Source organism: Leptonychotes weddellii, chromosome 2 (genome assembly GCF_054177405.1).
Source record: "Leptonychotes weddellii isolate Sample4059 chromosome 2, ASM5417740v2, whole genome shotgun sequence".
Classification (NCBI taxonomy): domain Eukaryota; kingdom Metazoa; phylum Chordata; class Mammalia; order Carnivora; family Phocidae; genus Leptonychotes; species Leptonychotes weddellii.
The window spans coordinates 87,956,965-87,978,382 of NC_138370.1; the positions used below are offsets into that span (position 1 = coordinate 87,956,965).

General features: G+C 37.8%; 1 protein-coding gene across 1 annotated transcript in view; it reads left to right on the forward strand.

Annotated features, from left to right (window-relative positions):
• NDNF (neuron derived neurotrophic factor) overlaps positions 1–21,418 on the forward strand; it is a 40,465-nt gene that overhangs the window by 13,370 nt on the left and 5,677 nt on the right. The window contains exon 2 of the mRNA XM_006747072.3: positions 13,747–13,935. Within this exon, the coding sequence (XP_006747135.1) occupies positions 13,748–13,935 (188 nt within the window). The 5' untranslated portion in view covers position 13,747. The remainder of the gene's footprint in view (positions 1–13,746; positions 13,936–21,418) is intronic.

The following is a 21,418-nucleotide window of genomic DNA, read 5'->3' on the forward strand; positions in this document are numbered from 1 at the left end:
ACCCCCAACTTCTTTGCATAGCCCAGAATCTAACGGGAGAGATTTCAGACCACCTTACTCTTTGCAATAAACTTCTTGAAATCAGTATAATTAAGCAAATATTTAATTAGTGCCTACTTTAAGAACTACAGAAGTCTATATAAGAGATAGAAAGATGAGTAAAAAATCTTTTCTAAGGGGCACTTACTTGAGTAAACTCATGTTATGAAAGCCTCATGAAGAGCTTTTTTTTAAGGACAAGAAAAAATATTAAAAATAGCTATAATTCAAGTGAGATAAGAAAGTGCCGTAAGAATCAAGGTCTCTGGTTTCACTGGAGGACCTTGATTCTGCCTTATCCACCTCTGATGTTCCCAGGGAACTTGCAATAGGCACCTAATAAACACTAGTTCACTTACTGACAGTGTACGGAGAGAGCTCAGATAGCAAACTGTCTAAGTAAATACCACGCAGCTGCAATCCTATTAAGAATCTTCCTGCAGATTTTGTAGCTTTTTTTTTTTCTTTTGGTGTCTTACTCCAGAAAGTCAGGAAGCATCCTTCCTCTGTCAGAACATCTCCTACTTTTTAAACTGCTCTGTTCAGTTTAATGGCTTTGTCAGCTAAGTCTTTATTTTACCTAGTCCCAAACTCCTTCCTTATAGTCCCATGCCAGCCGCTGGGACTAGCTGGGCCAGCCAGAGTGCTTGTAATCCCTCTTTCATCTGATAACAGACCTTAAAACATCTGGTGTCACCGCCCATCCTAGCATTCCTGGATTTAACACTGGCCAGTCCTTCCTCACCAGATGTGATTGCAGCTGCCTCCGTGAGTCAGGACTGTCTTCTGGTCTCTGGTGGGTTGTGACTGTGTCCCCTTTAGTGGCTGAGGCTTATGGTTAAGGCACAGGTGGGGCAGATTCCTGGATATAACTTGCAGCAGACAAGATAGGTCCTTCCCCTCAGTCTCCATGATTTACTCCTCTCCAGTCAAGTCTCCGCTGAAATGTCACATCCCCAGAGAGGCCTTCCATGACCACTCAGCCTAGAAGGGCTCCCTACCCCCAACCTTCCTCGCCTGGCTCCCCTCCAACCTCTTCGCCAGTTTCACTTTCCTCCCCATGCTGCTGCTCTCTGGAATGGTTACATGTAGATGTTTGCTTGCTCATCCTCTCCCTTACCTACCGACGTGCAAGCTTTGCAAGCGCAAGGACATCACACATCTTGTGCACGGTCATATTCCCAGTATCTCAGGCGGTGCTTGGCACCGAGTAAGTGCCCAATAAACATTTGTTGCATTAGCCAATGAATTCTGCAATTCCATCATGCTGGCTCTTTGAAAAAAATTTCCTGTTGTCACTGCCTTGTTGATGAGTATCGCTTTTTATTACATCACTAGAAGCTGGGTTATAAAGATTTCTTTGATCAAAACTTTATTATGGAAGATCCAGCCCATGTGTTCAGCAGACACAGCTGGCAGAATTACCAAAGCAATTTTTGAAACCAGGTTTGTCATCAGAACAGGAATATCATTGAGCCTGAATAATTAAAGTACCTCGTTTTGTTCGTATGGTAAGTAGAACGAAAAAAGCTTTTTAAATTTTGAAGTTCCTTTGAGAAGGTAGTATGTATTACCTGAGATAGATGGAAAATATATAAAAATGTACGGTTGTTGCTGATGGATGAGTGAAGAGATTGATTATTTTTAGAATCTTTGTTCCGCCTACAGTATTTTGTTTTATCCTTGCTGTCACCAGCACACAAAACTAGTAATGATCTCCATTCAGAAGATGTAGTGATTACTCAGTTTGGTCCACCAGTCAATTGGTATTTAGTAAACCCTTACTATGTGTATTACAGAATGTCTGAAAAAGATTGCTGGCTTTTCTCCTTTAGAGTTATTACACTTCAAAGTTTGGTGTCTGTCCTAATGACCCCACCACCTGCCTGCGCAGTTCCCCTCATTCTCCTATCAGCCCCCTGTGTTTACAATTCATCCTCCGTGGACGGCAGCGTTCTGCGGAAAAGTGTCCAATAGAATCAGTTAGATGGCATTGGCAGATGTGGGCTCTTAGGAAGATTCCTAAGTTTTATTTAGCCTGTCCATCTAGACATAGCCTGTGAAGAGGTTTGGTTATATGCCAAATTGCAGTGTTTTTTGGTCAATTTTTTTTCTTAACTTCCATATCTGTTTCTCTTAGCTTCCTCCTCACTGACCATAAACAACCTCTTACCAGAACTTTTAATAAATTAGTTAGCCTTGGATGATATGCACCCTCCATTGGAAATCTAAATTCAAAGAAGCAGCTACTGGTGTGTGTGTGTGTGTGTGTGTGTGTGTTTGCACATATATACTTGTTGCCCTTCCCCAGTATGTCTCATCCAACTTCCCTGCATCCAGCAGCTCCCCTTTTCCCACCCTGACAATTGAAATCAATATTTTTGGTTTTTCAACCCACACATCTTGCTACTTCCCACCTTGGCCGGTGCTCCCTTACGTTTCTTATTAACAACAAGAGAGTGTCTTCTGTTTTTGTCTTTTCTAATACCTTATCCAGTATAAGAATTAGCTTTTAAAAACTGTATCTAAGATGATCAGCAATTCATGAATTATTTGATGCCATCTGGAAATTCTGCATGATTAATTTCATTTCTCTGATTTCTTCCAACGTTTTGTTATTTTATTGCACCTACGTTCCTATAATCAAGGTGTTATCTTTGATTCTTCTCTTTTCCTCACTTCCTGCCTCCAACTCACCTGCCCATTCTGGTGACGGTGACTGTAAGACAGAGCCCATCTCTCCATTACTCTCCGTCTCCCCCACCACGTTTAAACCATCACCATGTCTGCCGTGGCCTTCTTCTGATCTTGTTGCTTTTATAAAGATGAGGTTGGTTTTTGCTTTTACAGTTATCCCTTCCCTAACATCGTGTTTCTACAAAATAGAACTATTCCTAAAAAACATGGATCAGATCATGATCCTGAGCTCTTTTTTTTAAAGATTTTATTTATTTATTTGTCAGAGAGAGAGCGCACACAAGCAGGGGGATCGCCAGGCAGAGGGAGAAGCAGGCTCCCTGCTGAGCAAGGAGCGCGATGCGGGACTCGATTCCAGGACCCTGGGATCATGACCTGAGCTGAAGGCAGACGCTTAATCAACTGAGCCACCCAGGCGTCCTGATCCTGAGCTTCTTAAAGGCTTTCCCTCATACTCAGAATAGAATCCAAACTCCTTAATATAGTTTGTAGAACTGTATGTGATCTGCCCTTTGCCTTCCGCTCTCCCTTCTGCCCACTTTGTTCCACACTGATATTCTTTCCTTCATCCGTATTCATTTCCTTCAACCGTACTCATTTCCTTCATCCGTACTCACGTCTAGTGCCAACTTCGGGCCTTTGCACCACAGCTGTCTCTCTGCCCAGAATGCTCTTTCCTCTGACATTTATTTCACTGGCTTCCTCTGGTTCAGATCTCAGAGGAAATGTCATTTCTTCCAAGAAACCTTCTCTAAATATTCCACCTAAAGCAGCCATCGCTTTCTCTCACACAGGCCTATTTTAATTCTCTATGGAGCAGTGAATGCCAGCCACTAGTGTTTGGTTATTTATGTTTCTGTGTATGCGCTGTCACCCCCACTAGAACATGGCTTCATGAGATTATCAGTGTCCCTAGAAGAGTGTCTGGCATGTAGCAAGGACTCATGACAGATATGTTGAGTAAAAAAATAGTGAATGAGCGAATATACTGACATTATTGGATTCTGCTGCTTGGATATGTAAGTTTTGTTTTTATAAGTAAGTTATAAATTCCTAGGATATGTCTTTTGAGTCCTCATGTTACCTACTTCGGTTTGAGATGTGGAGTCAGCGCTTGGAAAATTCTTGTTCTCTTGATTTTTAGCTCTTTCAATCTTATTTAGTTTTGGTGTCCTAAGAAGTCTATGGAGTATCTTACTGAAAAGTTCCCTTCCTGGTTAAAATAACTGTAAAATATCAAATTCAAAATTGACATGCTATCGTCTTAACCTCCAGTGAGTCTACAACAACTCACCTCTACTGTCCTAATGATTATTTCCAAAGGAATTGGAAGTGGGTTTACTCACTAATAGAAATTCACATTAATATTCTTCTAAGAGCTGTTACCACAGTTGTGGTAAGCCCTCTCCCAGGGCTAACGTACAGCAGTAACTATTCAGTACATGAAATGGATGGACAGATTTCCATAAAAGTAGGTTGGTTTTTCTTCACTTCAGTCTTTAGCCTGTTCTTTTGTTGTCTTAGAATTAAATAGAGAGGAGCCCAAGTCATAGTTTGCATCTTTGTGAAACTTAGTTACTGCCTCACGTTGCCAGCTTCCCTAAGAGGTATGATGCGCTAACCTAGACTCTCAGGGGTTCACAACTGCAGGGCACTGAGGAGAACATCTGGGCCAATAAGCCACCAGTGTGGATAGTTCTCATGCCTGCAGTGGAAGTGTCCTGACTCAATCTGTGATTTTCCCACTGAACCATGCTTCCTAACCTTGGGGGTGCAGGAGAGGGAAATTCTGTGTGGAAAAGAGAAGTTTTGCAAATAGTACTCTTGGAAAAAGTAGCCTGTCTTGAGGAAATACTTGTTCCTGTCTCCATCATCTTTCCCTGTGGTCTTAGGACATGATGCGGAACTGTAGGGCCCTCTTCAGAATTCTTCCCAGGAATCTCAGCTGTTGCTAAGAAACATAGATGGTAAACCATTAGATAATCTCCTTTTAGCTTTCTAAGTTTTCCCAGCCTTTAGAAAGGGATATTTTGCTTTTATGAATCTTCACAATTAGTTCCCTACTGATCTCGCTTTACCTATGTCTAAAAGTATTTTCTTCCTCACTTCTTTCTAGACCATAAATACCTCAAGAAGAGAGGACGTCTTACATGACTGGCACATTGTTCAGTGTCCTGAACAAAGGAAGTGCTCAATTAACATTTGTTTATTAACTCTTACTGATACAGTTCTGTCTCTGTGCTTCAGCCCCTGAGCTCCCACCTCCATCTATCTCCCTTCCCCACATCCAGCTCTTCTCCCCTTATCCTGCTCTCTCTCTCTCTGAGTCTTGCTCTGTCTTCACTCCACCTCTGTTAAGCACTTATTATATAAGTCACCTGTTTCCTGTTGGTTTCCTGTTGGTATCTTACATTGCAGCGTACTTTTATCTGGAATTAGTGTCCACTTAATTCAATTGTAAGCAGCAGAACAGTCTGAATCTATATGAAACGACTTTGTGCTTGTAGTGTATTACCCACAGCAGGGACTCGGTATTTGTTGCCCATGACAATTCATGTCTTATCTTCTGGGCTGATAGGTGCTATTGCTAGATGCTCCTCGCATGTTGTCATGTTACATCTTAGTTAAATTTCAGCCGAGGATGGGGTGTGCAGTTTGTTAACTGCTTTGGGGAACATTGCACGGGAAGTCATTTTCATTTTGTTGCAGATCAACAGGAAATAAGGCTTAGTTGCCAAACTACAGTAAGAAAAGCAACCAAGCATATTATTCCTCCCTTAGGATCTTTCATTATTCCAGGAATCATTAGCTTCTCCTAAGATAGTGGAAATTATTCCAGCTATCTCACTTGCACATGCAGAGCAAAGTTTGATAGGAGGAAGATATTCTGCCTTTTGTTCCAGTTTTACTTTGTATTATCTTCTCTGTTGCTTTTGAATTTATCATATCTTCTAATCACCAATGAGATGCCTTTTAGGAGATCTACTCCTTCGTTGAGTAAAATGGGTCTGGCTTCCTGGATCAAAGACTACTCTTATCTATAGTACACTTATTTTGGCCATTTCTCTTGTTCATTATTCTTTTTATTGGCATTAGTGATGGTGAGAATACAGGATCACTTACTCTAAAATCTGATCCCCTTTCAAGTTTATTCTGTAGGCATGACCATCTTTTAAAATTAGAATGCCCTAGCCTCGGCCCTGCTGTGAACTACACGTCATGAGGATCAGAGGGGAGGAGATGAGAGAATGGAAACTTTATTCAGATCTTTGGCATGTTTTAATTTTACGTTGCTTTTTCATACTAATTTAATTTCCTTCCAGAATGAAAGTTGGCAATCATTTAGAGAAGTGGTAGAGGAGGTTGGAATCATTGTCGTTGAAATGCACGTGAGGGTCCCTAATCCATAGATTATTGCCATAATGAACTCCTAAAACTCTTAATAATCATTCCACTATGTAATGACAGACTGCATTTAGAGAGCTTTAGCCAGTGGATCGTGTGCCTAACTCTGGCTCTGCTCTGTTGGGGTGAGCACATTGCAGCTGGGCCCTGCAGTCATGGCCGAGGAAGGGCTCACCTAACACGTGCCAGAGAGGGCTCCTTAGAGGGAGCCCTTTCCTCCCCCTGGCTTCATCTCCCCTTGGCAGATAGAGAAACACCCAAAACCACAAGATGCCCTATCTCCCCCCAGTTTTCAACCACAGCAGAGGATATTTCTGTATGGAAAAGAATGACCGACTAATTTCAGTTATTGTTTTTAATATTTTTCATGTTTGCAATTTTCATTGTTTGCAAAAGACAACAGAACAGGACAATTCCTGGGAATTCAGCTTTTTTTCACTGCTAAGTGTCAGCCTGGAGGGCAGCTGTGTGTCCATGCTGGGCCTCGTGCTCTTAAAGAGCACAGACAGACCCCCTCGCTCACAGGGCAGGCTGTGCCAGACACGGGGGCCGGGCCCCCAGTGAATGCTACATTTTTTTCCTTAAAGCTACATTAAATGCTTCAGATTTATTATCAGATGTGGCGTGGATGATTCAAACAAAAACAAATGCCCTTGAGTTTAAAAATAGAAGTCGAGAGACTAAATATTTGCACTTAAAAAGGAAAGGAAAAGAACAGAAATCTCTGCAGCCGACCACTTCTTGAAGTCATCCTCACTCAATTATGATCATGCACTTCCCACTCCCTGTAACTAAACATTAGATTTCATTTACTCCAGATGCATTTGCCGCAAGTAAATTCAGAATGCCCATCCTTCTTTCTGGCGATTGTAAATTTATTTCATGTTTGTGGCATACATGTGATTGGGGGCACTGACTTGTTTTTTAAGTGAATCTTAATGACATTATGGGGACTTTTTTTCTTTAATCGGTCGCCTGGCGTGGCCTGTTTATACAGATGAATCTGATCTTACTGAGCTTTGCAACGTTTAATATCTGTAAGAGCTCGAAGACATTTTTTGCCAGTATGTCACATGTTTTTGCAAGGGACGTGCCGGCCCTCCGTGGTTGGTGGTGCCGGGACGGAGGCATTAGCTTTGAGCATACCACTCGCAGGGGGGCTGAGCTCTTGGCTGCTCTTCTGAGGAGCCTAAGGCACTGAGCAAGGCCGCGGTGTCTTTAATATGTGCAGGACACCTTCTACTCAGAGAGCTTGGACAGTCCCTGAAAACCTGAAACAACTTTTTATTGACCACACTTGCAAATTCCTTACATGAGTGAGATAATATAGCTAAGCAGTGGTCTATAAATATAAAGGGAAGCTTTTTAGTGGCTTGAAGCCTTTCCCTACTCTTAAAACGAGATTACCAATTAAGACTGTGGTCAAGTACAACTAATATATTTTTTAAAAGGAGTGAAAAAATAACGCGATTTATTTACTTACAATCATTGCTTACACAATTTCAAATAATAAATTTTTATGTTCACTAAGTGACCCAGTGGATTAACCAAGATGGTTAATTGGCCAGTCTTAGGTAATGAAAGACAAATCTTGCCAAATGACAGTAGTGAAGTTGCTGCAGACACCCCCGGGGGCAAGTTTTATTGCTTTTACGCATACGATGTTTTTGTGGTGAGAGAGGTCATCCTGGGTGTTTAGTTGATACATTGGCAAATTATTTGAGTTTCCTTTAATGTTTTTTTTTCCTGCTTACCATTAGACTATTTTACTGTTCTCAAACATTCCCATAGGTTTGTGGTAAAAGGATATGCCAGGTCAGTTTGACTATTTATTTTCACTGCACTAAAGCCTCGATAGAACAAAATGTTTAAATGAATGCTGAAAATAAAGTCTTAGAATGAGTTGCAGGTTTTCAGTTATCCATCATATGCTCTAATCCCTACCCCTTAGGAAACAACATAAATGCTTCATATCTCTTCATTGGCGTTTCCTTCAAAACCGGTCTTGAGTTCATTTCCTGTGCTCTCTACTGTTCCCCCATCCCTCTGTGGGCTGGGGGAGCAGAGAGCCCTGCAGAGAAGATGGAGGAGAGGAGTGGGAAAAGCAACCTTAGTCCTCATTCCTAAAACAGCCCAAAGAAAACCACTGTCCACTCCTTCCTGATCTGTAGCTTTTACCCACTTGCCAGAGAGGGGGCAGCAAATATAAAAATAATTTCTTATCCGTAAAAGGTCCTTCTTTTAGAACGACTGCTCATTTACCTTTACTCTAACACTGGGCTCATATAATGTTTCCAAATAGTTTAACCTTAAGTGTCTGTGTGTGTGTGTGTGCACCATATAAATTAATTATATTTAAAGTTATCTACTTTATAGTGCCCACACCTCTCTCTGACTTTGTAAGTAGAGAACTCACGGTTAATCTTTGGGCAATTATATTTCAAAAACAATCTCTCCTTTTAATCTAGGGCACATGGGCTTTCCAAAGAATAAAACTATCCAATAACCTAGATTACTCATAATCTAGACTAAAGGTCGAGGTATATCAAATCATTAGATCATTTTTCTTTTCTCACTTCAGTCTTGGCAGGATCTGAAAGTGTGTGCCAAATATGAATATGCCTCTGACAACATCAACAACATCAGAGTTTTAGATTAGCATCTATATTACTTGATTCATTAGAACATTTTTTTACTTTTTTTTCTTTTATTATGTTATTAGTCACCATACATTACATCGTTAGTTCTTGATGTAGTGTTCCATGATTCATTGTTTGCGTATAACACCCAGTGCTCCATGCAATACATGCCCTCCTTAATACCCATCACCGGGCTAACCCATCCCCCCACGCCCTCCCCTCTAGAACCCTCTTTTTAATTGAAACAAAGTCAATCTTCTCAGTAATAGGATAACACCAGCTAGTTTTTCTGGGCTGTGAATAATTATGGGACCAAGTTGATTGGTCTGCCTAGAAAAATAAAAATATTTGGAATCATCCTAGCAACTTCCTACTTCTGTTGGAACTAGATCCTTGATTATATAAAGATAGTGCGGTTTATTGCTATACAGATAAGTTGCCGAGATTACTACCAGACGCCCATGGCAAAAGAAATAATGCTGAAAGAGAAATTCTGAGAAATGTTATTTAACTTAAACTTTAAATCTAGATAAGCTCTGGATACCTAGAAGTAACAAAAATAAATGAGAAGGAAAAGTTATGCCATTAGAGGGCACTTTTGTAATCTTAGAAGAAAAGTCAGTTCTTATAGACTAGCTTACCCAAGTCTTATTCTTAAGAGGAATGTATTTTTAGTTGTTTATTTAAAATGACTAATTCTTAAGCTGAGTGTCAGAGAGGGTATTTTATTGGTAGAGGAAAAAAATCTATAGAATCTTAAAACAATCCTTTAAACAATATCTAAGTGACACTTGAAACCTGAATCAGTGAATAGAAGTTGTAAAAATATATACACTCTGTCTGAATAATAGTTTTTTGATTAGCTATCTTTGATGCTTCTTTTAAATACATTTCGTTTAAAATAATTCTGCCTGTAACCTGATCAAATTGATCAAATGATTAACTTTTCCTAATAACTGAGTATGCTTTTCCCCAACAGTAGATGAATGTTATTAAATAACATTTTGAAAGAGATAATCCTATAGAATATAAAGACTTGTGCTTTGGGATCATACTAATTTTTTCCAGTTTCTTTGAACAATAGTTGTCATGTATCACTGTGTAAATTTAAGGTGCACACATGATAGTTTGATTTATATATATTATGAAATGATTACCACAATAGGCTTAGCTAACATCCATCTTCTTATAGAGATACAAAGGAAAAAAAAAGAAGAAAAGAAAAAAAAGATCATACTAATTTTAAACACTTTTCCAAAAACTGTCTGTTTTGCCCATAATATATGGCAATTAAAATGGTTAACATTGTTTCAGAAACAAAAAGCTGACCTGATAGAATTTTAGCTGGAGAAATAATGATTTTTTTTTATAAAGAAAGCAAAAAATAGAGTTGAGTCTACTCCCTGTTGGTGGTAATCTAAATAAAAACTTCTGCCTGAGCCAGTAAAGTAGATAAGCCAGTAAAATAATTTAGCAAGTAAGACAGAGTGTCAAGAACTGTGAAGAGTTTGAGATTTTACTCTGCTTGTAAGCTAACAAGTCAGCCTGTCAAACACAGTATCATTGATGCTAGATGGCATGAGCCTCCTGGGTCAGAGACAAAAGCAGTACTCAGAGCAACTCAGAGTCATCCCTAGCACAATCCACTGGCTCCCTGACCCCCAATTCCCACAGATGAAAAGAGGGCCAGATAGCACCAACCCCAAATAGTTTTGTTTTGTTTTGTTTTTTTATGAGAGGAACCCTGAACTTGGGGAGCCCAGATCTTCCATGGTATAGTGATCATGTCTGCTCTTGGCTCAGGAAACTTTATCTTCCAAGGCTTTTCGTTGCACAGACATCCTTGAGAAGATAATCTGGAGCAAAGGCAGTGAACTCCTCTGCTCCCAAGACGTGCAAAAACAAGCACAGAGACCCATGGAGAATTATCTCTCTACACTTACTTTGTAGAATCCTATCATCTGAAGCTGTTCACTGCTATTCATTTATTTATTTATAAATGAAAAAGTAGCTGATGTGGCGAGTATACAATAATCCTATTTTCCGTATTTTTTAACTTACTCGTGAAAAGTAGTTTGTATTTCTTACATCGTATTGTATTCACTATGTGATCTTACCTGTCCAAGCCTCAGTTTGATCATTTTTGAAATGAGAAAATAATAGTACCTACATCATAGAGTTGTTGCTAGCATTACATGAGATTATATATATATATAAAGCATTTAGAAGAGTGCAGCATGTACAAAACAAAACTTACTAATATTGTTGTTTTTAACTCAAAATTCATTTCTTATCACTCGCTGATTTGATAAGGAGAAAATTCTTCCCATGGATGGCTAAGGAAGCTGGGAAGATTCCCACCAATCATAACTAGCTACCTCCCTAACTCTGGAGCTGACCTAAATATCCCAAATATCCTGGGACATTGGGCAGCCTGTCCTGCTCGGTCATACTGTGGTACTGTGCAACTGACAAGTTTCTGGGCAAACATAGCGCCTAATGAGGTAAAGCTGCCTGAGAGTGGTTCTAGGGCAAATACACCTGAGTATCTCATACTCAAGTACTGCCATCACATGTTTGCTCTAAGTTCCTAATAAGTATGGAAAGCCAAATTCTAACCATTTCTAAAGAGACCAATTTTATTGTCTGGCTTCTTCTGCTCTCAGGAGGCAAAGTTTCAGGGACGCCGCTACAAAGTAAACTGGATATTTTCCATTATGCTGAAATAATAATTTCTTAACAGGGGCAGCCAAGCAAATTCTAGCATATCAAATTGTTCACTTCTGTTAGCTACAGGAGGAGGGCATCAGAGGGGAGGGATTAAGGTTTGTGAGTAGAGGTCCCATTCCGTTTGGTCAGCCATGTCCATGTTTGTTTCAAATGGGTTCATTGAGTTTTGATTTTGATCCATCTAGCCATCTTTTATAGTTATAAGCTTCATCTGCTATTAGTAACTAATATGAGCTCCCGCTTTCCATCCCCAACTTCCCTTCGATTCCATCCTGACAATTATATGGACATCTGAGGTTCAGATTACTTAATGAAACTTAAGAAGGCCTGGTCTTATTCCTAAATTGCTAGCTAGTTGGGAGGAGGAGTTGAGGATTCAGTCTCAGAATCATCATTTGTTTTCAAAGTTTAGAGATCATCACCTTAACCCTTCAGAAAATTGAGGTCCATCCGGAGTGGTTAACTGTGGTGCCTTAGATTACACATCTAGTTAGTGCTGCAACTAAAAAGTCAGATTTCTTAGCTCTCAGTCAAGTTTTCAGTCAATTACAATACAATTGAGAAATAAGGATGAGAAATAAGAGCCCCTTGTAAGAACTTATGATGGCTTTCTTGAGAGATATTACAGAGGACAAACGTTAGGGCTCTGCAGTCAGATCCACCTGGATTTATATCCTTTCTCCACTTACGTAAGTGGAGATTTACTCTTACATGAGAAGAGTACCTACTTCACCAGGTTATTGTGAGGACTAAAGGCAATAATGCAGCTAGTGAATTTAACATCTTGTTTTGCACATAGTAACTCTCAATTACTATAGATATCTTATATGGAAAACTGCAAAACACATGACAAAAAAAAAACTGTTTTTGAAAAAAGAAGCTAAATTTATTTTTTGGGTAAGCTCACTGTGAGAAAATTACTTCTCACATTCTCATAAAAAAAAAGAAAAGCTTATTTCCTTCAAAAAATATTTTTAGTTGTATGAATCTATTTTTTATAGCACTCCAAGGAAGATAAAATTAAAGTTAAATGATGGTTTAAGTAGAGGTGATCTCATAGCTGTAGTAATGACACTTTAGAAATAAAACTGGCTTTCACTTCATTTCAAATTATTGCAAATATTTTCATTCTACTTTCTCACTATTTAAAGCACTTAAGTGTAAACACACTATGTTTCCCTAATGCTTGAAATCCCTGATGTAAGTTGTCTAAAAGATAAGGGAAAACAACTTCTTACAGAATTCTTTTTGTGAGGAAGAAAGGCACCAAGTCTTCAGAGGAAGGAAAGCCTTTTACCAGTACTTGACATCAAAAGAACTTGCCTACATGAGGCTTCCTGTTAGGGACACTGAGACATGTAGAAGATGGTGTCCTTGACAATATCCCCACAAGCAGCGTGCAGTAGAGAGTGATCCATAATTACCTATAGGATCTTTGATGAAAGTCAGTTTGAATGCTAAAATGTAACTCAATGAAAATACTCTGCTGGAGTAGTAAATATATAACTCTGCTGGAGGTTAAGACAAATGACCTAACTATACAACTTTCCAATGGTCTCACTTGATCTGAGAGAGGGAATCCAAGCCCACTTCTAATATGGCAAAGATTTACATTTAAATGTTGTGTTGAAGAGTCTAGTAATGAATAATAATTAGAGATCAGCAAATAATTTATCTTCTGATTTTGGACAAATTGCTTAACCTATAACAAAATTAACTTTATCATCTCTAAAAACCTCTGGTTTATGAAAATCTGATCTTGGAAACAAGAATAATACTATACATGTATAATCCTTAGTCAAATTTCAAGGAAGAATAAAAGTAATTGTGCAATGGTAACGGACTCTCAGTGAGTCTGTGTGTCTCTTTATGGTATGGTTCAACCGTTGAGACATTTGTATACCCATTTCTACAAGAACCATGTTGGCTTCTACCATATTGAAGTGGGGATTTTCTCTCTGAATATCCAGAGAAGTTAATGCACCAAGAGTCCTTTCATTTCAAAATCTTTTTCATATCTGAAATTCTAGTGAATTTGTTATCAATTCCATGAAATACTTTGGGGAAAAAACAAAACAAAACAGGAAAGTTGTCTTCAAGATCATGTATCCAAAATACATACTACAACTCTAACTTCCTATCAAAACTAAAATATTCTTAACCCTTTAGAAAGTTTGCAACTTGCCCAAGCATCTACCTGCAGAACTAATGTAAGCAATCATTTCTGTTGCCCCAGGATGGTGCCTCTCCACTGGTGTCTGCTATGGCTGCTATTACCACTCAGCTCAAGGACTCAGAAGTTACCCACTCGAGATGAGGAACTTTTTCAGATGCAGATCCGGGACAAAGCATTTTTTCATGATTCATCAGTAATTCCAGATGGAGCTGAAATTAGCAGTTATCTCTTTAGAGACACACCCAAAAGGTATTCTCTCTACAGTACCTTCTTTATCAATAAGTTCATTAAAAGCAAAGTAACCATTAAACTTAGATTAGGTAATTTACAATCAACCTCTGAATAATATTGCCTATTTTCTCTAAGAAAAGAAAATGACAACACAACTTTTAATCATTAAGTAGAGGCTATTTGATCCTTGCTGATTGTGATCTCTTTTGGGATGGAGAGAGCAGTTTTTGCAGTTCTTACATTTTAGAATGATTATTTTCTTATCTTTGGGATAGCAGGAAATTTCTAAGAAGGGTTCTGTAGGATTAAGGTGAAATTAATCAAGAACAGGGTTCAAAACAGGGGCATAAGAAGACCCTGAGCTCACCTCCTCCTAGTCACACAACAAAACTACAGCTACATATAGAACAATTCTCTCTGAAGAAGATCTGACAGCTAGCTGAACAGTTCCTCCACACAAAGGATAAAAAGCCCACACAGAGAGATGGGCAGGAGAGGCAGGCATGATCTTGCGAGAAACCCTACCGCTAGTGTGGCAATTCACAAACAGAAAGACTCTGACAAATACAGAGCACATCCCTGAGGAACAAGGGGTTTGAGCCCCACATCAGACACCCCAGCCTGTGGGACCTGCACCAGAAAGACAAAACCCAAAACATCTGGCTTATATCTAGGAGACCCAAAAGGCTATGAGAAACTAAGCCCCCACTCTTTTTTTTTTTTAAAGGTTTATTTATTTATTTATTTTATAGAGCAGGGGGAGGGGCAGAGGGAAAGCATCTCAAGCAGACTCCCCACTGAGCGTGGAGCCCAACGTGGGGCTCAGTCTCACAACCCTGAGATCATGACCTGAGCCAAAACCATGAGTAGGACACTCAACAAACTGAGCCACCCAGGCGCTCCCTAAGAGTCCACTCTTAAAGGGCATATGCACAGATTTACTCACCCCAGGACCCAGTGCAAACATAATAAGTTGAAAAATGCCTAGACTACATACAAAGGAGATTCACTGGATAATCTAAAAGTGTCTGCTGGAAGGGCAGGGGTCTCTTGGAACTCTTTTGAGGCATAGAGGTATTGGCAAGTATCATTTTTGCCTTCTCCCTCTACCTTGTTAGCACCGCTAACTGGTAAATCTGTTTACCACACTGTTAAACCTGACAGGTGGGCTTGCCCCAGCCTGGCACTCTACTACAACCCAACCAAAGCCAGCATATGTGCACGGGCCACACAGGGGATGCCCCTTGAATTCCTGGCTCTGGTGACCAGGATGGTTACATTTCTGAGCCCCGTGGGATTAAAATAATCAGGGAGACAGTTCTTGGCAGGCTACCACCACCAGGATACTGCAGAGACTAAGACTGAGACACCCCAGTCATCCTGTGATCAATCCTTCAAGACAGGGAGAGATAGTTCTTTCACCTAATGCATAGAAACCAACACAGAGACTTGAACAAAATGAAAAACAAACAAACAAACAAACAAACAAAATAGAGGAATATGTTCCAAATGAAGAATAAGATGAAACCCCAGGGAGGAAAAAAAAAGAAAAAGAAAAAGAAAGAAAGAAAAAAAAAAACCTTAATGAAACAGAGATAAGTAATTTACCTGATAAAGAGTTCAAAGTAGTGGTCATAAGGATGCTCAGCAATCTTGGGAGATGAATGGGTGAACACAGAGGGAGTTTTAACAAAGAGATAGATAATATAAGAAAGTAGTACCAGACAGAAGTCATAGATCTTAAAAATACAGTAACTGAACTGAAATATACACTATGGGGGTTCAACAACAGACTAGATAAAGCACAAGAAAGGATCAGTAACCCGGAAGACAGGGCAGTGCAACTCACCCAAACAGAGCAGGAAAAAGAAAAAGTAATCTGAAAAAAATGAAGATTGTTTAAGAAACCTATAGGACAACATTAGGTGGAACAACATTTGCATATTATAGGTCCCAGAAAGAGAAAAGAGAGAAAGGAACAGAAAACTTATTTGAAAATATAATGGTTGAAAACTACCCTAACACATAATAAAACATATATCCATGTCCAGGAAACCTAGAGTTCAAAATAAGATGAACCTAAAGAGATCCACACTAAGGTATATCACATTAAAATGTCAAAATTCAAAGATAAAGAGAAAATCTTAAAACCAAGAGGAAAACTTGTTACAAATAAGGGAACCTCCACAAGATGATCAGCAGATTTTTCAGCAGGAACTTTGCAGGCCAGAAGAGAGTGACATGATATATTCAAAGTGCTTCAAGCAAAAAACTTCCAACCACGACTACTCACCCAGCAAGATTTTCAGAATTGAAGAGAGATAAAGAGTTTTCCAGATAAGCAAAAACTAAAGGAGTTCACCACCACTAAACCAGCCTTACCAGAAATGTTAAAGAGATGTCTTTAAGATGAAAAGAAAGGGCACTGACTAGTACCAAGAAACCATATGAAAGTAAAAATTTCCCTGGTAAAGGTAAACATATATTAAAGGTAGTGAACTAATCACTTCTAAGGCTAGCATGAAGATTAAAAGACAAAAGTAGTAAAAAATATAACTAAAACTACAACAATTAGTTAGGGTATATACACAAAATGATGTAAAATGTGACATCAGAAGCATAAAATGTGGGACTGGGAAGTAAAAATGTAGAGTTTCAGAATGTGTTCATACTTTTTACCAACTTAAAATAGACTGGTTATATATACATAGGCTTATATTTGTAAGTCTCATGGTGACCACAAAGCAAAAACCTATGGCATATACAAAAAAGATAATGAAAATGGAATCTAAACATAACACTAAAGAAAGCCATCAAACCACAAGGGAAGAAAACAAGAGAAAGAGAAAGAACAGAAGAGAACTACAAAAAAGCCAGAAAACAATGAACAACAACAACAACAAAAAAAGGGCAGTATACACCTACCTATAATTACTTTAAACATAAATGGACTAAATTCTCTGATCAAAAGACATGGTGTGGCTGAATGGATTTAATTCTATATGGTCCCTACAAGAGACTCAGTTTAGATGTAAGGACACACAGAGACTGAAAGTAAAGGGATGGGAAAAGATGTTCCATGCAAATAGAAACCAAAAAACAGTTGGGGAAGTTATGCTTATATCAGAAAAAAATAGACTTTAAAACAAAAGACTATAATAAAAGACAAAGATGGGCATTACATAATGATACAGGGGTCAATCCAGCGAGAAGATGAAACATTTGTAAATATATTTTTTTAATTTTTTAAACATTTGTAAATATTTATATACCCAATAGAGATAGGAGCACCTAAACATATAAACAAATATTAACAGACCTAAAGGGAGAAGTTGAGAGCAATACAATTATAGTAGGGGGACTTAGTACCCCATATTCATCAATGGATGGCTCATCCAGACAGAATATCAATATCAATATGGAAACACTGGCCTTAAATGACACATTAGACCATTTACTAGATATATACAGAAGATTCCATCCATAAGCATCAGAATATACATTCCTCTCAAGTGCACACAGAACATTCTCCAGGATAGATTGTATGTTGGGCCACAAAAAAAGTCTCAATAAATTTAAGAAGATTGAAATTACATCTAACATCTTTTTAGACCATAATTGTATGAAACCAGAAATCAATCATAAACAGAAAACTGGAAAAATCACAAATATGTGGAGATTTAAAAACATGCTACTGAACAACCAGTAGGTCAATGAAAAAATTAAAAAATACCTTGAGACAAATGAAAGTGGAAAAGTCACACACCAAAATTTATGGGACGCAGCAAAAGCAGGTCTAAGAGGGAAGTTCTTAGTGATACAGGACTACCTCAAGAAATAAAAAAATCTCAAATAAATGATTTTATACCTAAAGGAACTAGAAAAATGTAATGAATGAATCCCAAAGTTAAAAGAAGGAAGAGAATAATAAACATGAGTGGAAATAAATAAAATAGAGACTAAAGAGACAATAGAAAAGATTCCAATGAAACTAAGAGCTTGTTCTTTGAAAAGATAAACAAAATTGATAAACTTTTAGCTCCACTCACTAATAAAAAAAGAGAGGACTCAAATAAAATCAGAAATGAAAGAAAGTAAGTTACAGTTGATACCAAAAAGATACAAAGGACCTACTATGAGACTAATATGAAGAATTATATCCCAATAAATTGGACAAACTAGGAAAAACATGGACAAATCCCCAGAAACATATAATCTTTAAGACTAAATCATGAGGAGTAGAAAATCAGAATAGACCAATTATTAGCAAGAAGATTGCTAGTCCCAACAAACAAAAGTCCAGGATGAGATGGCTTCACTGATGAATTCTACTAAACATTCAAAGAAGATCTAATACCTATCCTCCTCTAAATATTTCAAAAAATTGCAGAGGATGGAACACTTCCAAACTCATTTTATGAGGCCAACACTACCCTGATACTGAAACCAGATATAAGGACACCACACACACACAAAAAAAAAAAAAAAAGAAAGAGAGAAAGAAAGAAAGAAAATTACAGACCAGTATCCCTAATGAACATAGATGCAAAACCCCTCAACAAAATATTAGCAGACCAAATTCAAATAATACATTAAAAAGATCATACACCACCATTAAGTGAGATTTATTCCAGGGATGCAAGGATGATTCAAGATCCACAAATCAGTAAGTGTGATACCACATTAACCAAATGAAGGATAAAAATCATATAATCACCTCAACAGATGCAGGAAAAGCATTTGGTAAATTCAACATCCATTTATGATAAAAATTTTCCACAAAGCAGGTATAGAGGGGATGTACCTCCACTTGGTAAAGGCCATATATGACAAGCCTACAGCTAATATCACACTCAATGGTGAAAAGAAGAAAGCTTACCCTCTAAGATCAAGGACAAGACAAGGATGCCCACACTTGCTACTGATATGTAACATGGTATTGGGAGTCCTAGCCTAAGCAATTAGGAAGAAAATGATATAAGAGGTGTTCAGATTGGAAAGGAAGAAGTAAAACTATCACTGTTTGCAGGCAACATGATTTTATATATAGAAAACCCCTAAGATTCCACCAAAAAATGTTGTAACCAATAAACAAATTTATTAAAGTTGCAGGATACAAAAATCAATATACAAAAATCTGTTGTTTTTTTTAATACACTGATAACGAACTACCAGAAAGAGAAATTAATAAAAACAATCCTGTTTACAATTGCATCAAAAATAATAGAATACCTAGGAATAAATTTAACCAAGGACGAAAAAGACCTGTATACTGAAAACTGACACTGATGAAAGAAATTAAAGAAGACACAAATAAATGGAAAGATATTCTGTGTTCATGAATTGGAAGAATTAATATTGTCAAAATGTCTATACTACCCAAAGCAATCTATAGATTCAGTGAAATCCCTATCAAAACTCCAATGGCATTTTTCACAGAACTAGAACAAATAATTCTAAAATCTGTATGGAACCACAAAGACCCTGAAAACCAAAGCAATCTTGAGAAAAAAGGACAAAACTGGAGGTGTTATTTTTCCTGATTTTGAACTGTACTACAAAGGTATAGTAATCAAAACAGTACGGTATTGGCATAAAAACAGATACATAGATCCATGGAGCAGAATAGACAGCCCAGAAATAAACCATGAATACCTGGTCAATTAATTCATCACAAAGGAGCCAAGAATATACAATGGGAAAAGGACAGTTTGTTTAAAAAAATGTTGTTGGGAAAACTGGATAGCCACATGCCCAAGAATGAAACTGGACCACTAATCTAAACATAGGCAGTAAGCTCCTTAACATTGGTCTTAGCAATGTTTTGGGTTCTTTTTTTTCTCTGTTTGTTTGGGTTGGTTGGTTGGTTGGTTGGTTTTGGATCTGGCTCCAAAGGCAAGGACAACAGAAGCAAAAATAAACAAGGACAATGAAAGCAAAAATAAACAAACACATCAAACGAAAAAGCTTCTGCATAATGAAGGAAATCATTAACAAAATAAAAAGACAACCTACTGAATGGGAGAAGATATTTGCAAATCACATATGTAATAAGGGGTTAAAATCCAAAATATATAAAGAATGCATACAACTTAAAAATAAAAACACAACTAACCTGATTTAAAAATGGGCAGAGGATATGAATAGACCTTTTTCCAAAAAAGACATCCAGATGGCCAATAGGTACATGAAAAAATGCTCAACATCACTCATCATCAGGGAAATGCAATCAAAACCATAATGAGATGCCACCTCACACCCGTCGGAATGACTATTATCAAAAAGACAAGAGATAATAAATATTGACAAGAATGTGGAGAAACAGGAACCCTCGGGCACTGTTGGTGGAAATATAAATTGGTACAGCCATTATGGAAAACAGTAATAGGTCCCTCAAAAATCTATAAATAGAACTATCATATGATCCAGCAATTCCACCTCTGGGTATCTATCCAAAGAAAATGAGGGGATGTAATGTACAGCATGGTGACTACAGTCAATATTATATTGCGTATTATGTAATTTTATATGGTTACAAGGGGGAAGTAGACTCACTGTGATGATCATTTCACAGTGTATACATAAATCATTATTTTGTACATTTGAAATTAATATATTTCAACTGTATCTCAATAAAACAGGGCTTAAATAGCTAAAAAAAATGAAATTAAATGAATACATATGATTCCTCAAGGGTTTACATTGTATTATAAGGATAATATTTCTGGGGTGCCTGTGTGGCTCAGTTGGTCAAGCATCCGACTCTTGATATCAGCTCAGGACTTGATCTCAGGGTCGTGAGCTCAAGCCCTGTACTGGACTCCATGCTGGGTGTGGAGCCTACTTAAATTTAAAAAAAAAAAAAAAAAGATAATATTTCTTTGAACAATATGATTAGGTTCTGAGAATATTAAGCCAAACTGTAGTAAAAACTATCACAGTTCCTTTATCTTTACTCCATCAACAAATTAGGCTCACATAATGATTCTAAATATTTTGACCTTGAAAAATGATATACATTTGTTTATCCTTTCTTGGCTTTTTTCCCCCCACAAATAATGATCAGGGGCTTTGATATCTACATTGGGATGAAATGTTACCTCACACTGAGTTGAGAGTTACAACAACAATAGAAACATCATTTCTAGGAGTGAAAGACACAGTGGGAGGCACTCACAGACATTGTTGATATTACAACTAACGATGAAATTTCAGATAAAATGTAGCAGCAGCGGATAGCTTTTTTCATTAATTATTCTTATGTTTACACATAAATTCCAAAGGCTAAATGGTTCATGGAGTGTTTATCCCTCAGCTTTGGCATTATAATTTGGGGCCATGTTTTCTTAGTTATTCATTACATTTCTGTCTGCCTCACCAGCCAGTAAATATCTGGAGCACATAGATCATGCCCTATTATCTGTGATTGCTGTTCTCTTCCACAAATGCTCTGTGTATGGTAGCCAACAAATGTTTGTCAAATTGTTAAAGTTTATTCAGA